The sequence below is a fragment of the Bradysia coprophila genome, unplaced genomic scaffold, assembly GCF_014529535.1.
Source record: "Bradysia coprophila strain Holo2 unplaced genomic scaffold, BU_Bcop_v1 contig_350, whole genome shotgun sequence".
In the NCBI taxonomy this organism is placed as follows: Eukaryota; Metazoa; Arthropoda; class Insecta; order Diptera; family Sciaridae; genus Bradysia; species Bradysia coprophila.
Window position 1 is genome coordinate 6693497 of NW_023503608.1, and position 25771 is coordinate 6719267.

Below are 25771 nucleotides of genomic sequence, written 5' to 3' on the forward strand. Positions count from 1 at the left end.
TGACAAGCTCTGGGTAATATGGTCCTTTATATGGTAAAAGGCATGTTAAAAAGCGAAGTACAAGATTTGAAATCAATTGATTAAAAATACTTACATCGATGGAAGTAATAGACCCGATAATAATCATTCATATGATTGCCGACTTATAACAGGTTAATTAAATCGTCCAGCAAAAGTACCGGCGTATCGTATCATGGATGGGTCTTATTTGTGGAAATTTTGGAATATTTTCATGGCTCGTAATTTGCATTTGCACAGTGCTAATAACCGTTTATCTGACCAATTTTAGGATGGAATCCTAATATCTAACTCAAAGTTACGAACGAATTAGCTTCCGAACTTTTACTGACGTCGGTAAATGCATTCCATATCAAACACATTCGAAATAAAGCGAACTAATAAAAAGACAATTCTATTAATCACAAACCGTTCTTGATGTGTAAGTGCTCGCAATTGTTGGATATTACTACCAGAAAAAGAAAAACAATTGTTTTGGATGTTCGCTGTTATCAAAAGTATGGTAAAGTATGGTCAAAGACCAAAAGGTGTTATCTTACCAAAATGATAGAAAGATGCTTTACCATAGTCCCTTATGGGAAAACATTTTTTCCCCAAAAATTTATTTAAATTAAAGAAGGGCAAGAAAACCTGGAAAAATGTTCTGCCGAATTTTCATTTAATTCTTTTACTCAAACCCATGAGGTAAAGTCGAGGGTAAAGTTCACGATGGCGAAATTTTACAACAAGTTTTTGAGTAAAATACCTTTGGCAATGGAACAAATGGAAAAACTGGCACTTTTTGGGTGTTTACTGACCTCGGCTACGCTTCGATCGGTAAATTTTACATAAGAAGTTCCACAAAACTCCGACTCTATAAAACTGTAGTTCGACCCATCGTCATGTATGGTTGTGAGACGTGGTCCATGACATCCAAACAAGAGCAGATGCTGAACTGCTTTGAAAGAAGAATTTTAAGATCGATATGTGGACCAGTACATGAAGAAGATGGTTGGAGAAGACGAACGAATATGGAATTGTCCGAAATTTTTGGGAAGAATTTCATCACAGCTGCAGTAAAATCAGCGAGGCTCCGATGGGTGGGGCATGTGGCTAGGATGAATGATGATGACCGAACTGCCAAGAAAGCCATCGACAGGAAATTTGAAGAACGTAGACCGAGAGGGCGACCACGGAAGAGATGGATAGACTATGTGGTCGAAGATACTAGATCATTGGGGGTCGCGGATTGGAGAAGTCTGGCCGAGGACAGGAACGATTGGAGGAAGTTAGTAGAGTCAGTCAAAACCCGATTGGGTTGACAACGGCTGCCAAGTAAGTAAGTATTCTTTCCATGACATCAACGACTTTTGATAGTTGTCGAATCCATTGATTTCTCATTCTATCTCTGAGCGTAATTCCAAGCATACTTCGTTCCATGGCTCTTTGTGCCACTCTTAGTTTATTTTCGGAAGCTTTTGTTAACGTTTCCGCTCCATATGTGAGCACAGGAAGAACATGTATGATTCATGTATGATAGCTGAAAAGCTCAAAAAACGTTAAGTAAGCGGATTGACACAAGGAGTCCGATCAAAAGAGGTAATCGAGTGACTAAAAATATCTTCTAGGACCACCATTTCGTTGTTAATGCGAAACGGTATTTGAAATAGAAAAACATTTTTTCTTAATGCATTCGCAATCGCAGTTTTTATTTAAAAAAAAAATTGTTTACTTAAATGAGTCATTAAACGTATTGTATAGTATACTAAATAAGATGATATCTTATGAAACGGATAAAATCGAATGAAAACAATATTTAAAAAAAAAAAATTCGGCGGAGACGTACAATTCTTAACAAATTAAAATTTGTTTACATTTGGCATAAGTTTTTTGTTTTTAATTAATTTTTTTTTGTGAATTTTTTTTCCTTTTTAAAGTTTCATTTTTTTACATTTTTTTGTACTCTCATCCTCAGTAAGAAAATTAGTAATTTGTTTTTTGTTTTGTTTTTGTTTAATATTTTCTTTCTTTTTTTGCAATTGTTAAATCGTCCAATAATATTCAAAGAAAAAAATCATATTTTTCATTTACGACATTCAATACAAACTACCCACTAAAATTGCAATATTGTTTAGCGTTTGCTGGATTACATTAATGTAAAAGTTGGAAATTGATTTTATATACAAATTATATTTTTTGTAATTTCAATTTGTTGATTTCTTTGTTTTGTTTTGGATATTTTACTTATAAATCTTTTAACAGCTCCTTAAAATGCCCGTTCGTTGAATTGATATTTTTTTCATAGAAAAGGGATTCAATCAATAATGGTGATGGTTGGTAAATATGGGGATCGTTTTTACGGTGTGTGTGTATGTGGTGTCAAATAGGCGAATAACTTTACATTATTGGAATGAAGAAATGATGTTCCAGATTTCAGAGAAGAAGTGACGAATTTCGTGTTTGTTTTTGATGTTGTTTTGTATTCTTACATTCTACGTAAATATGTCCTGGGTGTGTGGCATCAACAACTATTAATATTGTCGTCGATGTTCGTGGACACTGAAATTTGTAAAAAAAAACAATTATTAGAAACTGGATAACAATCCACCAGAGTTTACGAAAAAAAGGCAGACAGATCACTATTCAACACTTTCACAAAAACAATTTGTTGAAGCGTATTAGTATCACAAAAATTTTTTTCCTATAAAAATCGATTAAGGTCAAATGCTGAGTAGAAAATTATTATCTCCGGCAGGTCGACAAACGACAACGTACAGAAATAGTATGTTGTGTTACAAGTATTGTAATGTTGATTTTTTCAGCACTAGACCCAAGTTTTCCTTACGAGCGGAGCGAGTAAGGAAAATTGGGTCGTGTGCTGAAAAAATCAACATTACAATACTTGTAACACATCATGCTTTGTGCCAACCGAGAATTGAAATAGACAAGAGCACAAAAAATCATAATTTTCATTGTAAACTATCACTCTACAAATTTGATCGATCACATTGCTTTGCATTTTCTCAAACGAATGCTGTAACAACTCATACAAATTCCATATCAACACTGCTTTGAGTGTTGTAATATCACATCAAACGGGTGCTGAAATAAGTCACTTTACAACACTAAAATGAGTGCTGAAAAGAGTCGTATTTCAATTCTCGGTGGCACAAATGTCATTTAATTTGTTCGTTTATTTTAAATTCTCATTGAAATGATTGTGTGTGCTCAATTTAAGAAACGAGTTCGATTTTATTGATTTTGTTGCAAGCGGCAGGACAGCTAATTCTGACGAGTATTGTACCGAAACTATTTCAGAAAATGTTCTGAGTGAATTTGGTTACTTGAACAAATTTGGCATTTTTATTTTCCTGATCAATCTGCTGGTTCCGGTTTTACTTTTCCGTTTTTTAAATGAATTAACTGACTATGACAAACCCCGAGGACCAAATATGACGTTTATTAATTTCCGTTACTGCAGCCAGTTTTCTGGATAGATCGTAAACAGGTAAACTTGTCGTGACATTGTTAGAAGTTAAATTATTCGGTGAAAGTTAAAATTATTGAACAAAAAATGGTCAAATGTAATTTTTTGTTTGAAATCGAAAACTAAGTCTTAGACTATAGAGTAGATCGTTTGGAATTTTTGACTGGACAGACAAATAAAAAAACATTTTTTTTTCATATTTACAAACCTAATTGATCGGATTGAGATGATCTTATTCAATTTTTGCTGCAACTGTGAACAATAAGATAAAGGTTTCAATTAGAGAAATTTTTGGTTTTTTGTTTGTTTATTTTTTGTATTTTGTTTTAGAATGTGTTGGCAAAATCGTTTGCCTAATTTATTTATTTCACGAATCACTTGATCAAACTTTAGAAAACAATTTTGAATTCGATCATCTCAATCGTCGTTCAAATAGAATTTTTATATTCACAATTTTGTTGCTGCTTCCACGACGTACGAACTAAACTCTCACCGAACAATGATTGGAATTGTTTCTATTTATCTACTCTCCAAAAATAGACCGATATAAATTAGACCTATCGGATTTCCGGATCAGAAACACTGCCTAGACATATACTATCCGGGCGAATTTGGAATGTTTATGGCCAATCACTTGACAAATGCAACTTGATAAAATGTAGATATTTATGTGTTACACAACTATTTTCACTGATATCCGGATGTTTCATTCATAGAGTATTCCACTCAAAAAGGATAAGGATAAAGCAAGAGGTGATCTTCGTCCACAGTTTCGATATTTCCTTTGATATTTTAGCATGACACACTCACTAACGAATGAACTTTAATGTTACTTCTAATCTCTACTAAAATTTCGTGAGAATCCGAGGATTAGTGAAAAATTGGATTGACATTTATTCGGTCTTTACGAAATGATATTTTTAGTTTTATCGATAGTCAAGTTGAAGGTTCAAACGACCATAAATTCAAGATAAATTCTACCAACATTTTCATAAAATATTTCTGTAAATGACTGATGGAGACAGCACATTTCACTCGATCTCTACCACACAAGCTCGATACACAAAATTTGTTAGAGGGGAAAATTACTTTTTTACTTTAGCTTCTTGAATAAAATAAGTCTGTATGACATTCATGAAACTTATAGGTGACTCTACTTCCAGGCTTAATCATACATTTCAGAAGGAAAAACGTTAAGTACTTTCTGAAATATCTACGTAATTAAAGATGGCAGTCCTCGCATTGATTTATTTTTTACAAGCTAATATGTCGTATAGGTGGTAACCATTCCGCGTAAACACAAAAGTATGAAAGAAGAGTCTCAACGAAACTCCTTTTCGATCTTTCTAAGTTTTATTGTTTTATTCATATAAATCACAGATATCGTTATGCAATTATGAAGAGGACATTATCAACGACACATCACTTTGCACTTTTATTTTTATATTCACTCAAACCAAACAGTAAATGAACCAACAAAAGGAGGCGAAACCATGAAAAATTATTTTAATTTTTGTTATTGTAAAGAGAGTTTGCAGAAAGCAACACACATCGTAGAAAGACAAGAGATTTTTTGTTAATTTTTAAAATCGAAACAACAAAATCACTAGTCTTCCATACAAAATGTGCCATATAAGTCCATAGCCATCCCGAAACATTATTTGTTATTTACGATTTTTTTAAAAGTAATTTTTAGCATTTATGTTAATTACATTCACTTCCGGATTCGGAAAGAAACAAACAGTAAAAAAAAGCTTTTTATTAAATGAAACAAAAATGACCGTAGACGAGAACCAACCAACGGATGAGTTTTTTTTTAGTAAACAGTTATTGTTAGTCGAAACAATTTTTAATTTAAAACTACGAATTATTATACCTCCGTCAAACAAAGAAAGAAACCAAAACAAATTAGTAATTACCTTTGTTGCAACAGATACTGTGCCATTTGAATTTGTTTTGGCGAACCGGTGATTGTAATAATGCGGTCTGTGGATCCCGGTAGTGGTTCATCAATTGTAATGAAAGCGTTCGATTCCATTCGGATGCGACGGATTCGTCCACCGGCCTTACCGATAATAGCTCCGGCCAACTGGATAATTGGAAGATTGTTATTGTAATCGTCGCCATACAAACAAAATCAAGGAAAAGGATCTGGATCACTTACATCTTTGGGAATGGTAACTTGAGTGGTATTCTTATCGTCACCACCAACACCACCACCACCGCCGCCTGAATTGTTACCACCGAAATTTCCACCACCATTGTTTGGGCCCATATTACCACCGCCCATGTTTCCACTCATATTGTTGCCAGGTCCGCCCATTCCACTGTAAATTTCAAAGTGTTGAAATTGTTAATATTTTCTCGGTTTAACGATTTTGTAGAAGTTGAAACAATAATACATTAAGACGACGATGCTTGACAATTTACCTTGGCATTGTCGCTACTTTAAACTAAGATATTCAAATGATCTCACCTGTTAAATCCTCCACCAAGTCCGCCTCCCATATTGTTTCCCATTCCACCATTGTTTCCTAAACTGTTTCCAAGTCCCATGTTGCCTTGGTTGCCGAAACTTCCTCCTCCTCCTCCTCCACCACCACCGCCCATATTTCCATTGCCACTCATATTTCCTCCACCTCCCATGCCTCCACCGCCTCCCATTCCCATATTTCCACCGAAACTGTTTCCAAAACCGTTTCCGCCTCCACCTCCGCCTCCTCCACCAAAGTTATTTCCGCCCATTGGTCCTTGATTCGGTGCCCACGGATCAATAAAATCGCGATCTCTCATTCCACGTGGACCGCCGCCGCCGCCGCCACCACCACCATTATTGTCTCGTCTATCATTGCGTCTGCCACCGTCGCGTCGATCGAAGCCACGATCATCTCCACCTCCGCGGCGATCGAATCGACCACCACCATCTCGGAAATTGCCTCCACCGCCACCACCGCCGCCACCACGTCCACCGTTGTCACCAAATCCACCGTACTTATCGGCAAACAAGTCGTCGTAATTGATGGGATCGTAGTTTTGAACTGGTCCCTTAATTGGTACTTCTTTCACCAAATCAAGTATTTCACGAATGGATTCGACGGCCTGGTCAGCTTTTCCCACGCACTGTACAATACGGTCGGAACTTTGGGGACAGACGTTCGAGAAGACTTTTAAAATACGGCAACCGATTTTCTAAAATGAAATGAGAAGAAGAAATCAGTTTTCAGTGGCTCTATGATAGAATATTCTTTAGTATATCGACAAGAATTTAAATCAGATTCAGATCAGTATGACAGATCGGCCAGTTTAATTTTATAATAACACCAGATCAATTTGATATGTTCCGAACACTGTGGCTCAAATAAATAGGTCAACAGTTTAACATTACTTTTTGTTTCAAAGCAAATAATTTCAAGCAACGAGACACACTATTCATTTCATTGAATGTGCGTCAGTACAATGGTATTCCATAATTATATTTTAATATAAAAAAATGGATTTTTTTTTCGACGCCCAGGTGTTTATTCAAGTCACAGAGTACAATTGTTGGATAACAGAAGATAACATATGGTTCGAAAGTGTTTTGAATCTCTCATCCATGACTGAAAATAGTTACACTGTCTCTTCGTGCATATTATTAGAGCAGAAAATTACTACCATCGCACATTTATTATGCATCATACAATTGGTGTTGTATTAATAACGAGAAAATTTTCCCATTTTTTTTGCCTTTTATTAATAAACATATTCTGATCTGTCCATGGATTGTCATTGCACGTTAAAAAACTGGTAATGTAATTTCTCCCTAACAGCAATAAAAATGACATGTGTTTGTCGAAGAGACATGTAATCAAAATTATAGCAACGAACGTCTTTCGCCACTGGATTGGTTAATACATTATAATTGTTATCTAGTTCCATATTCACGTAAATATCGGTCGAAGTGAATATGGTCACCGGACACGAATCACACGATAATAATTCTATATTATTTATGGTCAACCATTCTCTCTCACTCTCCCTCTCTCCCTATCCCTATTGTATCTCTCTGTGCATATATTTGTTGGTTTTATTGATTTTTTTTATAATAATTCAAAGTTAATTCTTTTCATTTTGAATGGAATATGACCACGTAAACTTGTGTAGCGATTAATATAAAAAAAAGTCCGGTAACCTGCACGTTACTAAGGACAACCAATTAATGTCAACAGAAGCAAAAGAATTTTTTTATTTACTTAACCATTTACTTTGCGGTCTAGGTATTAGTAATAGCCAATCAATATAGAATATCGTATTAGTCAGGGAATTTTAGTGATTATATCTCATTAAATTAACGATGAAATGGATTTTTTTGTTATGTTTTAAATGTTACTTTTGGGAAATTGATGTTTAAAATGTAAAATTTAATAAAATGTTATTTTCACTTACGTCACGGATTTCTTTGATTTTACTGCCACCCTTTCCAATGACACATCCAGCAAGACTTTGGTGAATCAGCATACGGACATCGTACTCGTCTTCCTTCTAGAAATATATAAAAAAGGAATTGGTAAACGAATGGACGATGTTTACTTTGTGTTACCAAATAAGTGAAACATGCAACAAAAAAGACAATCGTTCAATAGAGTGTCAAGTCGGTGGATGCTAATAATCCAAAAATTCCACTCACGGGAACAATTATTACTAATTCAATTTATCTTTTTGTAATACTTCGGAACAAACTTACAAAGTAAAGAATGAGAAGTTTGAAAATTGTATTTCATTAAAAACAGGCTGCAACGTTCCATTCGGAAAATGTAAAAAAAAAGTTTCAATTTCTCGAAAAACATTTAAAAACAAATATATTCAAGACTTTTCCAGGTTGCGTGTTCCCTCTCCGTAATTACATGTTTAAAAATTCATTCTGACCGCGGCGACATTCTGTCTGTTCAATACATTAAATATATTCTGTGTGGTGTACGAAATTGTTTGTTCTTTCGTTTAAAAAAAAATAAAAAAAATAAAATAAAAATGATAGCACTTTCGATTCGAACATTTAATAATGGAAACGAACAATAAAATTATAACTTTTAACCATGTATGTCGTCGACGAGTGGAATATGATGGTTTAAACGAAAGTTTGGTACTTTAAAAAAAGTTAGTTTTTCGATACAGTCCGTCGACTCGACATGTAGAAGTAAAATATTTATTAAAACACCCTGACTTTGAAAATGATAAAATTAAAAAACTGAGGTGGCACAATAAAAAGTGGAGAGGGTTCAATGGGCTCACACATTGTGGAAACATTTCGAATTACAAAGAAGATACAGATGTTGATTTGACAGTGGAGTCGAGATGTACGAAATAAACGGCTAAGATGGTGCATCAACACTATCAAACCTCTTTCGTAGAACTCTAACCGTAAAATAAAATTGACTAGTCTTACCTCGTCGAAATTTTTCAGCATTTCCTCCACGATACTGATGGCATTGTCAAATTCAGCGGACACATGAACAGTGCTGTAAACATTCAAATTAGTAATTAGTTATGTGAAAAATTGTGACCGACAATAAATGCTATTCCTTTCTTCTTTACAAAAAAAAATTCTCATTTTTTTCTCTCTAACAATTTGAGATTGAAAAACAAAAATTAAAAAGAAATCAGAATCGGTTCATAAGAATTTGGCAATTCGGTTTCAAAGACAAGACCTTGATGGATCATTTAGTTAAAATCTTAAACCATAAATCTTATCATATCCTAAGGATTCATTCAACACGTTAAAAAGAGTAATGAAAAATATTTGCAAATTTCGAAACCATTAAAATGAAAAATGAATATAATGTTTAGGTGAAACGACACGTAATGAAGAAAAAATTGAGAAAAAACCACCAAAATCTGATGGCATATCCAACTGTAGAATAAACATTTCCACAGGACAAAAAATACCGCGAAAATTTGGTTTGGACATAATGCAATCGGGACGTTATGATCAACATACACATTGGTTACAATTGTCATGCATAAGAATGTATTATGAGGACGGACATCCAAGGAGCTGTACATTGTCGAGAAAATTCCGTCATTAGTGAAGATAAAGTGTAAAGGAACGTAAAACAATTAAGGTCTGAAGCCTTCAAGAATATTTAGACACACCGGGAATAAGTATTACAACAATGTACGCTTGGTGTTGTTTCCGGCAAAGGACCAAGGTCCAATTTCACATCAGTTACCATTAATAAATGTCTTTACGTTGATTGTATCGATAAATTAGATTCAGGTTAACACAACAACCACTATCCCTTCAGGTTAACTCTTTTTCTTATTATTAGTATCATTGCTTTATCAAATAACTTTATCCACAGTATAAGTTTGAATTAGTATAACTTAGGCCTGATGATTTTAAGCAAGCTATTCATTGGTAGAAAAAGTATTTGATTGAATTTTGTCGGTTTTCTGACGATTCAAGAAGGTGGAATAAATATATTCATATATACCTCTCGCCGTTCAAGTGTTCACGGAAAGTTCATGTAAGTCTTGAAATGCTAATTTATGCAAAAAAAATTAAACGATTTAAAAATCGAAAAGGACATGTGAACCAAGAGAGTTTTGACGAGTGTCGTATGTTCAAAACTAGCAAATGAACGATGTAAAGATTGGAAGGATTCGATCTGCCAAATAGCGCGCCTAAGGTGTCTTGTTTCCACCTTCATCTGATACTGTGGAGTAAAACCTGACTGTTTTCATTTGAAACAATCAGCGCAAAAATGTGTTGACCAATTTCGACGACATCTTCAATCGAATCTCCATTAACCAAATATAAATTAACGAAAATCACCAAGCCTAATTGTTATTTGTTCGTGTTAAATTCACCTCTGCCGTTTTTAATGAATAAAAAAGCAATTTCCCCCGTTAGTTTTTAAATAAAATTTAGCTGGTTAGCCGATCGTCAAAACAAAACAATTAAAAAAATTAAAAATTTTCATATGGAATTTCATTTCTAGAAGTGGTTTTGCTTCTGTAAAATTTATGGAACATCAACCAACCAAAAAGAACATAAAATGGGGAATGGGGGAAAAATAATTAGAACTCAGACAATGAGATAAAAAAAAACGGATCGGACAAGTTACATGGTAAAATATGGGGATAACACAATGAATTGCGAGATGATAACAACGCAATGAACAAACAAAACAAAAAAAATTATAAATAAAATGAGTAAGGAAATCGTATACACAAACAATTCTATCTTTTTTCGGTTAAAATAATTCATTACCCTTTTTACCAACTGAAGAAAACGACTAATTTACCTAAAAGTGCACTTTTTTTTACAAAAACAAATCTTACAGACAAAGGTTTTTTTGTTTAAAATGTAATTTTCTTAAAATTTTTTAATTTTTATTAAAAGACAATAAATAAATTAAGAAATTCTTTACCGTTCGGGGCCTTGGCAATCCTCTACATTAATGGTGGCTTTATACTGCATTATCGTGTTGATGAGATTAGACACGTTGAACAATCAAGGATTTTTTATGGAATCGATGAATAGTTTTTTTTCGGTATTATTGGCACACAAAATTACATTTTATGGTGGTGGACATCGGTAATTCAGATTTCGACAATATTCAAGTAGTTCGTTGTTTTTTTATGTGATCAACAAGTCATTCAGTATTTTTCAGCGAATAACAAATAAGATTCGAGTGATTTGAAAAATTTTACAGAGCAATTGGAATTGATCGCAGATTTGATATTTTAAAAAAAGCACAAAAACAAAATAAAAATAAAAAAACAAAATTGTTCACGAAAATCGGCGGTATTTTCAAAAAAAAATTGATTTTTTTGACGATAAAATTAGGAACAATAACGAGTGTTTTGCAGCCAATTAATGTTTTGTTTCAAGTTTTCGGGTAAAATCACAAAATGAATTCACGTTTGCATCCAAGTTGAACAAATTGAAATTGTCCGTTACAAAGCCACACACCAAAATTATGTGTTGAATTTTTTTTTTGTTTGTTTTTAGATATATTGTTTTGTCATTTCGGTTCAGATTCCAGATTAACAGTGTATGCAGACGGGACACGGGCATAAATATATAGTTTGGTTTTTTATATTTTTTTTTTTTTGGTGAAGGCCAGATAATAACATGGATGTCGTTGATGTGTAGCAGTTATTTTGGGTAATCACAGTCGTTGGATCGGCAGATCAGTTGTTCAGAGGGGCAGGCAATATATATGGGAGGAGAAATGAGAAAATTTCATTGAGTTAAACATTATAAATTTGAAAGCCTTAAAAAATAAGATTAATTTAAAAATATTAAAAAGAAAAAATAAAAAAAAAATCCAAAAAAATAAAGAGCTTAGAATGTATATATAGGGAAAGCCTTGTATATTAATTTTGAAAGCACTTTGGAAAGTTACTTTGGAAAAAATAAAAATTAAAAAGTTTTTTTTCTTTTCATTTTCTATGTGTGTGTAACTTCCTTTTTAATGCTTGGCATGTTTTTTTTTTTTGTTATACTTCTGAAGGAAGGGATATGGCTAATAAAAAATTAAACAAACCTGAGCACGCAAGCGGTTAATGTGCTGTCCACCTTTTCCGATAATAGCTCCGGCAATCTGAAAATTTAATATTATTCAAATTTTAGACGGGTGTAATCGTTATTATGTGTGAGGAATGGGAAATTTCAATCTAATTAGACCGGTGTGGTTGAGTGTTAGGAAATTGTTTCTGACAGTACGTTCATCCCACCGATCATGTAGCGCACGACTTACAATTTCTGAAAGCATGTGTTCAAAGAGCATGGAAGTTAGAACACCAACACGTAATTTAATTGTATTAGGGACTTCTTATAGCATATGAGCAATCGGTTCGAGAATTTCACTAAAAATAGGCTTTGCGAGATCCACAAATTTTTGAATTGGGACATTCAATTATAACTGTTCGAATTTTAAGTGAGTACAACGAGTTTACAACGATGTAATGATCAGCAAATGGTTTTTCAGCTAATAGAATCGCTTCATCTTATGTTGAAAAATGAAAAAGACGTTTTTTGTTAAAGTATACGAATCTACTCAGTTCGTAATTTTCAATTGGAATTGTTCACCGGAACCTAAACTTTTGATACCAAAAATACTTTAAACACTAAATTGTGAAAATTCTTGAGTTACTGTCCTAGACCACCGACGTATATCTGGCGTATAAAACCTTTGCCGAAAATTACGGGGACAGAACCAGTACAAATTAGCGCTGTACTTTAATGGTCAGTTGTTTAGTCAAGCAAAGTACAAGAAAATTAAATTACTTACGCGGCTTGGAATCAACAGTCTGATAGTCTCATCATTTCCACGGAAGCGTTTATTGCCGCGACCGCCGCCATTGTTACCGCCTCCTCCACCTCCTCCAGAACCATTATTTCCTTCATTTTGGTTATCGTCGTCACCATTTTGGTTTTCACGTTTCATGTTATAGCCTGAAAGTAATGAAACAAAAAAAAAATTATTAAATTTTGTGCGAGAAAATATACAAAATAATGTTGTCGCTGATCAATGCATACACACTACACTCTAGTACACAAACATTTGCCAGTGTCTACGATGATTTTTAGATTAGAATAAACACACACTCTCACATTCAGTAATCCTGAGTCTCAGAATTCCCTATCTCCGTCAATCGAATCAACCAAATTAGGATCGAAGGCTGAAGAAGGGGCATTCGGAAATTCTCTGGAAGATAAATGGATTTTCCCTAAAAGAATATGAGACCACAAAATCTCAATAATCAAACTTAGGACGATCGATTACTAATGCGTAAGTCAAATAAATGACCGTTGCTATTAATTCAGCACAAACATCAACCTGTAATTCACACCATAATTATTGGTATTTTAAGACATTGATGACGATTGTTGTGATTATAATAAATCAACTAAACGAATTAAACTCGTTAATAACTTATGAATCGTCCATTTAGCCATCCATTTATTTAATTATTTACTAAATTATGCATCAATCGATGAAAATACATTGAGTGTCTTCCCATTCACAACTTAACAACATAATAATCGCAATTTGAATATTATTTGTATACTAAAAATAAACAAACAAAATCTGCGATGGAAGCTACGGTTAGTTTTTTGTTTGGTTGTTAAGAAGAATTTTTTTTTTTTGATCACAAAAACATCAATCAAAACCGTCTAATTAGTCGTAATGGACTGACTGTTAATGTGTGTTCAGTCTATGGAATAGTAGATTAAGTACCTACTTCCAAGTTTTCTTTTGACGGGTGGGAGGTTAATAGCGATAGCTGAAGTATCACAACAATATCAACGATTTGGAAGCAGTTATGTAATTCATTTCATTTAATTTATTTTCAAAAAAAAAAAAAATATCTTAACAAATGAACAGCGTAGCTTCAGCATGTTTAACAATTCTAAGGAGCTATTCGATGTGCTACAACTAACGATAAACACGATTTGCGATTGGTAGTGCGGAATCCACTCCAGCAGACGAAGGGTCTCCAAATCAGATTTACCTTGACTATAGCAGATGCAAATAAGGTAAAAACTTTCCAATCATTGATTTGACTTGTAAAATTGCAACCTTGGCTTGATTTCGATTCACAACAAGTTTTCCATATAGAAAAATAAAACTTTTGAAGCACGTACGTAATCTACTATTATCATTGGAAGTATAGGTGTGAAAGGAATTCTAAAAGCTCATTCGAAAATGTTGACAATATCGTTTAAAGTTCACCTTGATTTAGTTTCGTTATTGAGTGGGTTTGGTTAAAAAAAAACAAAATTCAATTCTAAACACTGACTGCATCGCTCCATATCTACCATATTTATATACTCAAACAAAAATAGTTGAAAAATAGCAAAAGGATTTTTCAAATTGTATATTCAAATTTGATCTGTATGTCAACAGTGAATGAACGTCTGGGCTGTATGTTAAATATATTGCACTTTTGGTCGCGTCTTCTTCGGTTATATCATTAAATTTATCATTTAACAAACAAAAAACTAGCGGAATATTAATTCCTTATGTCTAGCTCATGATTATTCAATTAGTTTTTCAAATGGCCATGCCATAGTTGGCGCCCACACTCTCATGCCAACTACATCACACCAAAGTTTGAAATTCTGAATTTGTTTTGATGTTTTTTTATAATAAATAATTTTCAGTACAGAAATGGAAACTGAACGAATTCTTTTGTATAAACAACATAAAATATGGGCAAGCCGGTTTTACGATATGTTATGTTTGTTGTTTAATAAAAAGTTACCGTTTTTTTCGTGATTTCTTTTTTTTTCTTTCGGTTTTGAACTTCAGAAACATTCAGCATAAAAATCATTGAACTATCAATAAATTCAAAAATCGATCCGAGCTGTTTAAACAGAATCAGTGGTTGGGTATTGGAGTTAAAATAGGAACAAACAAACATGCGAGGGTGTTTAGCGTAAATATATAAATGGTTATCTCTTGTAACCAGTGTTGGATTACTGTCGCGTATTTCATTTAACCAATTGCGAAAAAGTTATGAATTTAACAAATTTATTGTAATGACTGTGGCAAATAGAAATCTTGTTAACGTAACATTGTTTACACCTCACGGTTGTTCGTTTCTCATGCTGAATGGGTACCTACTTTTTTCCCGATGTATCTTTTTGTTATTTGTAATGTAACGAAAAGTAGGTAACGGTCTGTGTATATATTTGTGTTATTTCTTCACTAATGGAATTCTTTCGTCTTGACGGAATGGTGGAAACAAATTCGATTTTGTCATTTGATTGAAAATAATGATCACATCAGGTGTGGTTGAAAGATACACACTTTTTCGGCTTTTTTAATGGATTCTAGTCTTATTGACAACGTAACATTTCTATAAAACGAAATTTCAGAGAATATTAACCGATTCTACGTTGATTTAATTTTGAAGACTACCAAAGAGTTGGATTTTCGGAAATATTTTTTTTCCCTTTTCCCTCTATTATCAATTAAGTAGCAAGTGCCAATCAGTGCCGGACTGGCCATACTGGGAATTCGGACTCAAAGAGCCTTTTACATTTTTACATGAAAAAAGTGTCGAATTTTATAGACTTTTTCCCAATTTTCCCGAAGAGCCTTTTGGTAGCCAGTCCGGCACTCGATCCAATTGATTAAGGTAGTAGAACAGTATAACAGAAACACTTAGACCTGTCTTTCGGCTAAAGGGTCTACACATTCCGTAAATACATTTTTCAACGAGCATATTTAAATTAGAAAAAAAAAATCACCCGAGGATGAATCAATAACGACTGAGACATCGATGCTTAGCTAAAATTATAGCCCACATTTGTGCGTTTTATATTTTAATTTGGCTGATATCTTTTCATCAAAATCATTTTTGGAAAATGTAAGACGGCAATAACGACTACAAATGGGTTGGTGCTTATTAAAAATTAGATTTGTTCAGTCCTGAGAGAAGCCAACAGTTTACCTAAATTTACATGAACTTTGAACTGGCCAGTGGTCAAACGGCTACAAACAAATCGGTTTTTTATTGCAAGCTAACACATTTGTGGTCGTCGATTACATTTTTCAAAAAGGACTATATGTAAGAAAATATCATCGAAAATAAAATGCAAAACGCACAAATTTAGGCTCCAATTTTAGCCAAGTATCGGATGCCTCAAAAATTTATTCAGAACTGGTAGCATTAAAAATCGTTTGATTTGGAAATTACTTGACCAGTTTACAAGTGTTAATTCTAGTTGATTAATACAGCAAAAATACACACCTGAATCGCCACACTTTTTCACTTTAACCAAACACAAAACATTTTATCAAATTTTTCTATGAAAATTTTCTGTTCATTTTATTTCCACAACGGAAAACAATAAAAATGTCCATGTTAAAGTAATTTGTTATCTACTTAACTAAAGGATATAGAAAACTGATGAAAATTTGTTGTGACACGCCATTTATCAAACACAATAAAATGGGGAAATTTTATGGTGGGGATGGTTGAATAAGGTGATGTACACACAGGTACACTGTTAGGATTTTTTTTTTAAATTTTATTGTCCATTGCGGACAAAAGTAATAACACCCGATATAAAGCCACAAAAGGTAAAATTGCATTCTTTGTTGTACCCCCTTTTTCCGTTATATTGTATCGGAAAGACATTATTTATAATTTAATCAATCGGCCGATGTAAACACTACCCTATTCGCTATTTGCTAGCTTTTATATGAGAGAGACCGGTGGTGGTGGTGTCGTCGTTTACACACATTATAAGGCGTATTATGCATTTCGGAGGAAGAAGAAATAAAAAAAAGCAACGAGCATAATATCAGAAACAACAAAGTATAATTGTTCGATTAAATATTAAATTTAAACTGAAACTTAAAACGCATTTAAATGTAACTTAAGTTGCAAGGAAAAAAAAAACACGTAGGATATAGGTACATTTTAGCAGGGTAGCAATCGTTATTGTCCACGTAAATGTGTCACGTTTGACGGCATTATAGCCATACGGCATACATACCAGAGTGAATTTGAAAATAAGGAGAAATGATTGAAAAATATAATTATTGTGAGCCAATAAAATGAGATCTGTGTTATTATTGAAACACGTATGCACTTAGGAAATTGAAACTTTTTTTTTTATAATACCATACCGCCTCTCTGTGTGCAGGTGTTTCGACTCTCACAGCTTAACCTATTATTTTACTTTTCGCCATTGTATACCCATTTTAACAATCATAAATATGTAGGCTTAGCATCTGTGATTATTATGTGAATATTGTAGAAGCAGTGCTGTTTACAAATGTACATATTAAATAACTTGTCTTTACACAGCACTTGTGAAAAATGAAATAATTTTAATTTTATAGCAATTATACTGAGGTTACGGCTCAAAAGAAATATATTTTTTAGTCTATTTACGGAAGGATTTTTTTACAGTCCTTAATATAATAATTAGATTTTGAAAAAAAGGATGTTAATTTCGCCATAAGTCTACACACCCAACGAATCGACCAAGGTTATTATAACTCCCATTTTTCGCATAGGGTTTACAACTCAATATAAGCATGGTTTGACTATTAAAAATAGCAACCCGGACGTAATGATTGAATGTGTAAGAAGCAGACTCGCCAGATCCAAAAATGCTTTAAAAAACCGCAAAGATCTGGCAATGTTAGAATTAAGCGTTCTTCTCTGCTCCAACTATCCTAAATATGAAATACACAACAAATGTCCTCAGAAACTCTCGTGAAATTTCTCCTTCGTCATGTTTTATGAGATAAATGTGAAACCGTCAAACTCAAACATTTACTACAAACGCAAGAAGTATGAATCTATGCCTTTTGCTTTCTGTTTTAGCCCGAAAACAGACAAGAAATTTTCCGTTGATGGGATCGACAATTATGCTGCGTTATTATGCTTGCGGTGAATATCCGACAAAATTGCTCGTGTGTTTCCGGCATTACTTACTTTTACTGAAAAATACTGAGAAACCGTTTAAAATGATCATTGGTCGTAGTCCAATCAATAACTTTGATTATCCGAAGATCTGCACAGTGAGATAAACTAATTGTTGTCTCATACTTCTGGACCAGTATTCACTCCCGGGTCCAAACAAAATGTTAGAAACCCGGTGTAGCGTCCTACGCTTTTCCCTACTCATTCAAAGTATTAATTGCAAAACGAGGATTTCAAAACCTTTTCTGTATTTGTTTTTCAAAAAAAGCTCCACAACCACATCACGGTGTCGATTTACTAAAGAAATTGATTTATTATTCAAATTTAAAGTTGAATTTTGATTAATCCATCGAATAAGAGACTCGTTTAAAAACGATTTCATTTCGCCACTAATAAATTAGAGCAATGAAAGCACAACCAACCAGAATTTATAGATTTTATCTACAACAAAACGTACACATATATTTAAAGTGGGTGAAGGTAAGGTAATATACGTTTTTTTGTAGAATTGTTATGCTAACAGCTACCGCAAATTGCGAAGTAGCTAATAATTTGTACCAATATTGGCTGTCGTTTATGTGTCCATAGAGACGACTATAAAGAAGCTAATTAACGATAGGAGCTTTATATTTCCCGCAAGTGAATGAAAGTAGTATCAGCGGAAAGTAGGTTTCATATAGTAGATGAATGGTGTTGCAGTAATTTGGCGAAATAAATTGAATTGGTTTTTGGTTTTTAATAAGAATGAGAACTGCTCAATTCGCCCCATTTTAATTACAATTTATAGCCAGTAAAACAAGAGTAGACATCGGTTTTTGTTAATCTAAAGCCAAGTTGTACTCATGTACGATGTACGGTGTAGGCACACAGTTTAGTTCACTAAATTTGTATATGAATGTGTTAACCACAGATTTACACCCTAGAGGTGAGGTGGCAATGTGCCGCCTTTCTTCAAAAATAAAAACCGTACGTTTTCAGGTGTTTTTCATCTTTCATTCACCAGTGAAATGTAATTGTTATTCCCACCATTGCCATCCCTATAGAGTCCCTAGAGTGAAACTCGTTAATGCAACAATAAAAACAAACAAAAGAATTCAAATTAATGAAGCCACAACCAACCGTATACACACTTAACCTCAGGTCTTTTGTTCTATTTCACGGTTATTTTAACTAAATAGTTAAAGAAGATGTATAATTCGCTCTATTAGTGCGATTTAAAGTTGAATTTGCCCTTATGCATACCAATGAATGAGTAATAATGAATGGGGTAGCGAAACAGTGAACAAATACGTAGATTAAGGACGTAATATTTTCGGAAGTGGATGAATGATCCGGTTCAGGTACCTGAAATAGCCGCATGGGATCAAATATCCAATAAGTATTGACCATAAGTTAATGTTTCAAAGAGTTTCATAAACCTTCTGTTAAGAACTTATGAGAGAGTTTGTGGTATACAAATCAACTTTATAATTGGTTTCATAAAATTAAAATTAAAATGGACAGAATACCATCAGTACCGCGGAATTCTGGAGTTAAAAAAAACTCTGTTGAATGTACTTTTGGACTGAATTTTCTCCACACAATTCTTTGGAAAACTTTCCAATCCAAAAGTGTACACAAAGGCTGATTCAGAACCGAACTTTTTTTTATCAAAGAATGTTTTTAACATAAAATTGGCAATAGTGACGTTCTGGAAGGGACTTGACTTAATAATGAATTTTTCTGAACTTCTCTGAATTTTTCAAGTTTTCTATTACTTTGGACAATACCAGTTTCTTCAAGCAAAATCCAGTTGATCAATTGATAATATTTACATTCCAAATATTTTCAGTGTTACATGAAACCGCAATGACGAACTGAATTTTTAAATTTATGAGCAACCAAAACGTTTAATAAAGAAAAAACGTCAGGAATGGATTCGGCTGAAGAGGGGGGGTAGAAATTACAAGTCAATTTAATTATTATGTGAAAATATGTCAGGACAGTCGTTCAACCATATCCGTCATACATTTATACATATCTAGTCGACAATTTTCCATTTACATCGATGATCCAACCACAATATTATGGATATTTCCCCAATTATCTTTATGCTTCTTTGCATGTCCAAACAATACGTTGCCATGGTAAAGGGAAAAAAACCATACACACAAAAGGAAAACTATAATACGGAATGCATGTTTTATTTAGCATTTAACCGTATGTTGAACCACTCTAAACAAAAACATATATATTTTGGTATCTGGATGTAATTTTATCGTGCAACATTGGTCGGTATACAAATAAGAAAGACATTAAATTCTACACGATGACAGAAAAAAAAAACAGATGAAAGTCGAACCGTCTTTTGCGAGACAAGTTCGTTTAACTTTAGAAAATAATCTCTAAAAGTTTAGGTTTAATTTCGATCGTCCCGTGTTTAATCTCTGTGAGTGTCTTAATGACACTACTTGAGCTCCCAACACACCAACCAAATTTTTATTTAGATAAAAAATATTTTTCTGATTGGACAAAACTACAGAACTTAGTTCTAAATGTACAAAGCATTACAATGTATCATGCATCATACATATTCGGTTATTGTTCATATTACTTAGTATGTTCAACCCGGGGAAAAAAAATAATAGACGGTGGTACACATACACACTCATACAACCATCGAAGTTAATGCTTGCATTGCGTGTCGACTCAAAGTCTATGAATTTTTAAAAGAGTTCGATTTTTTTCGTAATAATTTTCTATTCTTTTACGTAAGCTAGTTGCAAATGGACAATATATACCTTTCAGAGTTCACTCAAATATTTCACTTAATTTCATTTATAGCTATTTATGAGTATCATTTTAGAATTGGTTGGTTGGTTTTTTTTTGTCGTATGTGCCCCTGACAAACATACAAGTGTAAATACCTAAACAACCTCCAAATGATCAGCATACAAACTCTGTGAAAAACCGCAGAGCGTAGAGAAAATTTGTTCCGAATCATATGCCTAATGTTGAACACTGACGAAAAAAATTTGAATGAATATGTCAAGCATCCTATTCTTCGAAAATGTAGCTTGGTTTTTATATTAAGGACGGCGCCTTATTACCTGTCATTATTCAATGAATTCTGTGTGAAGCTTAAACGAAGGTTTTAAAACGTTTTTTCATTGGGGCAATTTCTGAAAAATTACCTGTGGCAGGTAACGTTTTTCCAACGATAAATTGTAAGACGAAGTATGATATGAGGCTAAGATATTACACACTTCGAACAAACAAAAGTTCGGACGGTAGAGATATCAAGAAGGTGTGAAATATTGATAATGGCACACGTGAAAAAATATTATCAGCAACAGTTCTATATTACCTGTCTACCACAAATGAAAATTAAAAGAACACTTGCGACAGGTACACAAGAAAGACGAATATGTCCAACTGGTAAGAGGTTTCTTTTTCATCGCTAGATGTTATGAATAGCTGCTTCGCAGAAAAAAGTGGACAGATATGCGATGGGTTAATTAAAATATAAATTAGAAAAATGGAAAGTAATTCAATATGCACAGAAAAGCTCCGATTTCGGATAAGAAAGACAATGGGATTTGAAGAAAGAACGCGAACGTAGAGAGTGTATCGCAGACGGTGTTGGTATATATGTATTGATTTACTTTTTGAACATTGAATGTTCCACACAAACAGATTTGTGTTTATACTACCCTTTTACATCAAAAAGTTATACGATGAAATATTGTACAGAGAGTATCAAACACAATGAGTGAACGCATAAAGTACCACCATTGGAACATATAGCAACTATCGCAAAATCGGATCATTTTAATTAAATGGTAATTTCGGCTTTGAAGTATAGTTGAAATTCGCTGATTGATTTATGAAATTCCATTCTGTTGCTGTTGTGTGTGTGTACATCTATGCACGTACATCGTTTTATTAACTTTGGATCAGTTAAATTGTTAATTCAAGTGGTTTTATGACGTTAGTTAGATCGGATTTCGAATTAGAAGTAAAATATGCTCGTGATTAAAACAGTGATGGTTCAATGTCGGAAACGTTGGAAAATTTTGCCTCGTAGAGCAAAATTTAGTCTCATAATACAATCGACGTGACATTATCAAACATAAATACAAATGCATTTTATGACAGGTTTGACTGATGATACCAATACGCTACAGACTGAAAAACGTCAATTGCTGGTTCTCAGAGTCATGGGCTGATTTTACGTAACAAAAACATTTAGAGAAATTTGGATTTTCGTAATTGTTAAGGATTACCCTTTGGATATTCGACATATTATGTAACATTAACCATTGAATGTCAGTTATTCATCCGAAACAATTTGCAAAAAATTCTCCTAGCTCTGACTGACGCATTAAAATTGTGAATTTCGATTTAGATACCGGATGCAGGAAATAGTTCGTAAAAACGCTTCGGAACCGTTTTGAGGAAGAGGAAAGTCGTAAGGTGTGACACTGTTAAACACACAGAAAATATTTTCACAACTGCATCGTTCGAAAATATACTCACAGTGCCGCCAGATAAGTAAATTTCCACAACTAGGTCAGTATTTCTAATATTCTCCTCCGCATAATCTAACCGGAGATTTCATTAAATAAGAAAATAACAAAAATGTTACATAGCAATGCAATGACTCTGCATAAAAGGCGATCAACTTATTTAATTTTACGATTTTTTTTTCTCGCTTTTTAAATAGCATTACCATACATGGGTTTGTTGTTATGTTTTCACTTGCACCTGTATACCAGCTACATTTTATAAATAAATATAAGCGACATGCAACTCGAGACGTTTTGCTGAAATTCTTTTTATAAAAGTGATCGAATCATAAAAGTATCTGAATTTGATGTACCAGGAGAAATATACAACAACACGGAGCCAACCGTAGAACACGTTTTATCTTTTAGACAAGTTTAAAAGAAGAAGCGAAAAAAGGTTGTAATACAACATTACAATATAAGATACCATAGTAAATTGTTGTTGTTATATATATGAATTGATATGACGCCTTCCATATACACACATATTACATATAGCATCCTCGTTGTGGATAGTGGAATTTATAGGGCAAAGGAAGGAAAATTATAAAAAAATCTTCTTTGCAAGAAAATTCAGTATGGAATGACGAGCGTGTTAAATGTAAACACGAACGGGCGTCAGAAACAGAAGCTTGTTGGTATAAGAACTAAAATAATTGAACATTCGAAATGCTTCGATGTATAGAACCGACAAGCGACCTTTGTAGTATAATTTTTAATAAAAAAAAATAAAATATGGCGTCTGTCAGGGATGAAAAACTATCAACTCTAATTCCCGATTTTTTCGACACCAAACCCCTTCGACCATAGAACTGTCGAAATAAACAACCCGAAATTGATTGATAACAAAAATAATTGGCGCCGAAGACGTTTTAACTAGCAATTGATTGACTTTTTTCTATATGTAACACTACGACCAAGAAAACGAACGATCCAAAATCGAACGACATTTTAATCAAAGTGCAACGATCTCGGCACAGTTCAAAATAATCAGCAATTTCTAATTGATAAGGAAACGAAGCGTTTAAATAAATAAAAAATTCACGAAAACCATTATCTCCAGCCTGAATAGAAGCATCACACCGTACGGATCGGAAAAAACGGGAGGCAGACATTTTCGATTTTTCGATTGAAATTATATTCGGCCGACATAATCATACATTTTGAAATGCAATAATTATACGGTGATTATTTCACACATTTCACCATTCCCACAATGGAAAATATACTCAATCAACTCACGATAATGTTATACATCGATTGGTGATATCAATAATTAATGATTACTTACCTTTCTTTATGAATTTGTTATAACTTTAAAATAAGTTCACTACCGACAGAAAGCACCGACTCTCTTTTAATAATGCTGAGACAAAAAAAAACTCACTGTATCGGTAAAAAATATTGAATCGGTTGGAATGAAAAATGGAGGCGGTAAATGTGTAAGCGGCATAAAAGTGAACGACGAACGACGTAATGGTGGGAATATTCAAAATTTTGGTGAATTTGGCTCAACGTTTCTTTTCGAGGTTAAATTCAATTCCTACTCAAAATGTTTTAAATTTTGTCCGAATCTGAGTGTGAAATATCGCAGGTAATTTTTAGCTCGGCTAAACGGATGTTGCACTAGTTAATTCAAATCTAGTGGAATGATATACAGTTAAACTTTTCGATCCGTTCCGGCTTTGAGTGAACTATTCGTATTAGTTACAATTTATCTGGGGATCGCTTCTATCGAAAGAAATCCTCAACCGAGCCCTAAATTCAGTCATAAAACAGTCGGCTTAAAGTGATTTCGTGAAACGTTTTGAGATAGCGTTGGCTCTTAATTCACTGAAGGGTAACGAGTAATTTCGCGCCGCGCGAGATTACACATATTATAGTGGAATTTCGCGCCCATACATTTTTCACTGGCTAACTTGATTTAGAGAATTTTTACGAGTACCTGGCGATAAATTGGCGGTAGATTCAGTTGAGTATCAGGCACATAAATTTTGGAGATGCGAATTTTATTCTAACATCCTAGAGCTTTGTATCAGGGATACCGGTATCCTTAGAAAGTGTGGATTTTCCTTTTACAAAACGTTAGGATACCGGTATCCCAACTGAGATACACGTATTTTGTATCAAGGATACCGGTATCCCGACATAGAAAGTGTGGATTTTTCTTTTACAAAACGTTAGGATACCGGTATCCCAACTGAGATACACGTATTTTGTATCAAGGATACCGGTATCCCGACATAGAAAGTGTGGATTTTCCTTTTACAAAACGTTACGATACCGGTATCCCAACTGATATACACGTATTTTGTATCAAGGATACCGGTATCCCGACATAGAAAGTGTGGATTTTTCTTTTACAAAACGTTAGGATACCGGTATCCCAACTGAGATACACGTATTTTGTATCAAGGATACCGGTATCCCGACATAGAAAGTGTGGATTTTCCTTTTACAAAACGTTAAGATACCGGTATCCCAACTGAGATACACGTATTATGTATCAAGGATACCGGTATCCCGACATAGAAAGTGTGGATTTTTCTTTTACAAAACGTTAGGATACCGGTATCCCAACTGAGATACACGTATTTTGTATCAAGGATACCGGTATCCCGACATAGAAAGTGTGGATTTTCCTTTTACAAAACGTTAAGATACCGGTATCCCAACTGAGATACACGTATTATGTATCAAGGATACCGGTATCCCGACATAGAAAGTGTGGATTTTTCTTTTACAAAACGTTAGGATACCGGTATCCCAACTGAGATACACGGAATTTGTATCAAGGATACCGGTATCCCGACATAGAAAGTGTGGATTTTCCTTTTACAAAACGTTAAGATACCGGTATCCCAACTGATATACACGTATTTTGTATCAAGGATACCGGTATCCCGACATAGAAAGTGTGGATTTTTCTTTTACAAAACGTTAGGATACCGGTATCCCAACTGATATACACGTATTTTGTATCAAGGATACCGGTATCCCGACATAGAAAGTGTGGATTTTCCTTTTACAAAACGTTAAGATACCGGTATCCCAACTGAGATACACGTATTATGTATCAAGGATACCGGTATCCCGACATAGAAAGTGTGGATTTTCCTTTTACAAAACGTTAGGATACCGGTATCCCAACTGAGATACACGTATTTTGTATCAAGGATACCGGTATCCCGACATAGAAAGTGTGGATTTTTCTTTTACAAAACGTTAGGATACCGGTATCCCAACTGATATACACGTATTTTGTATCAAGGATACCGGTATCCCGACATAGAAAGTGTGG

General features: G+C 33.7%; 1 protein-coding gene across 3 annotated transcripts; it reads right to left on the bottom strand.

The window, feature by feature from the left end:
* Positions 1–1937: 1937 nt before the first annotated feature.
* LOC119080590 (heterogeneous nuclear ribonucleoprotein K) lies at positions 1938–23891 on the bottom strand. 3 transcript variants are annotated; one of them, XM_037188985.1, is made up of 11 exons: positions 23762–23891; positions 12763–12926; positions 12016–12072; positions 10894–10937; positions 8907–8979; positions 7910–8005; positions 5961–6673; positions 5649–5811; positions 5404–5573; positions 3693–3736; positions 2190–2556 (listed from the first exon to the last, which is right to left on the bottom strand). In XM_037188985.1, the coding sequence occupies exons 2-10, from the start codon at positions 12916–12918 to the stop codon at positions 3721–3723; spliced, it is 1488 nt and encodes a 495-aa protein (XP_037044880.1). In that variant the 5' UTR covers positions 12919–12926; positions 23762–23891; the 3' UTR covers positions 2190–2556; positions 3693–3720. The 3 variants fall into 3 exon arrangements, with proteins under 3 accessions (XP_037044878.1, XP_037044879.1, XP_037044880.1); XM_037188983.1 differs by lacking the exon at positions 3693–3736 and having other exon boundaries at positions 1938–2556; XM_037188984.1 differs by lacking the exons at positions 3693–3736; positions 23762–23891 and adding an exon at positions 16235–16388 and having other exon boundaries at positions 1938–2556.
* Positions 23892–25771: the final 1880 nt, after the last annotated feature.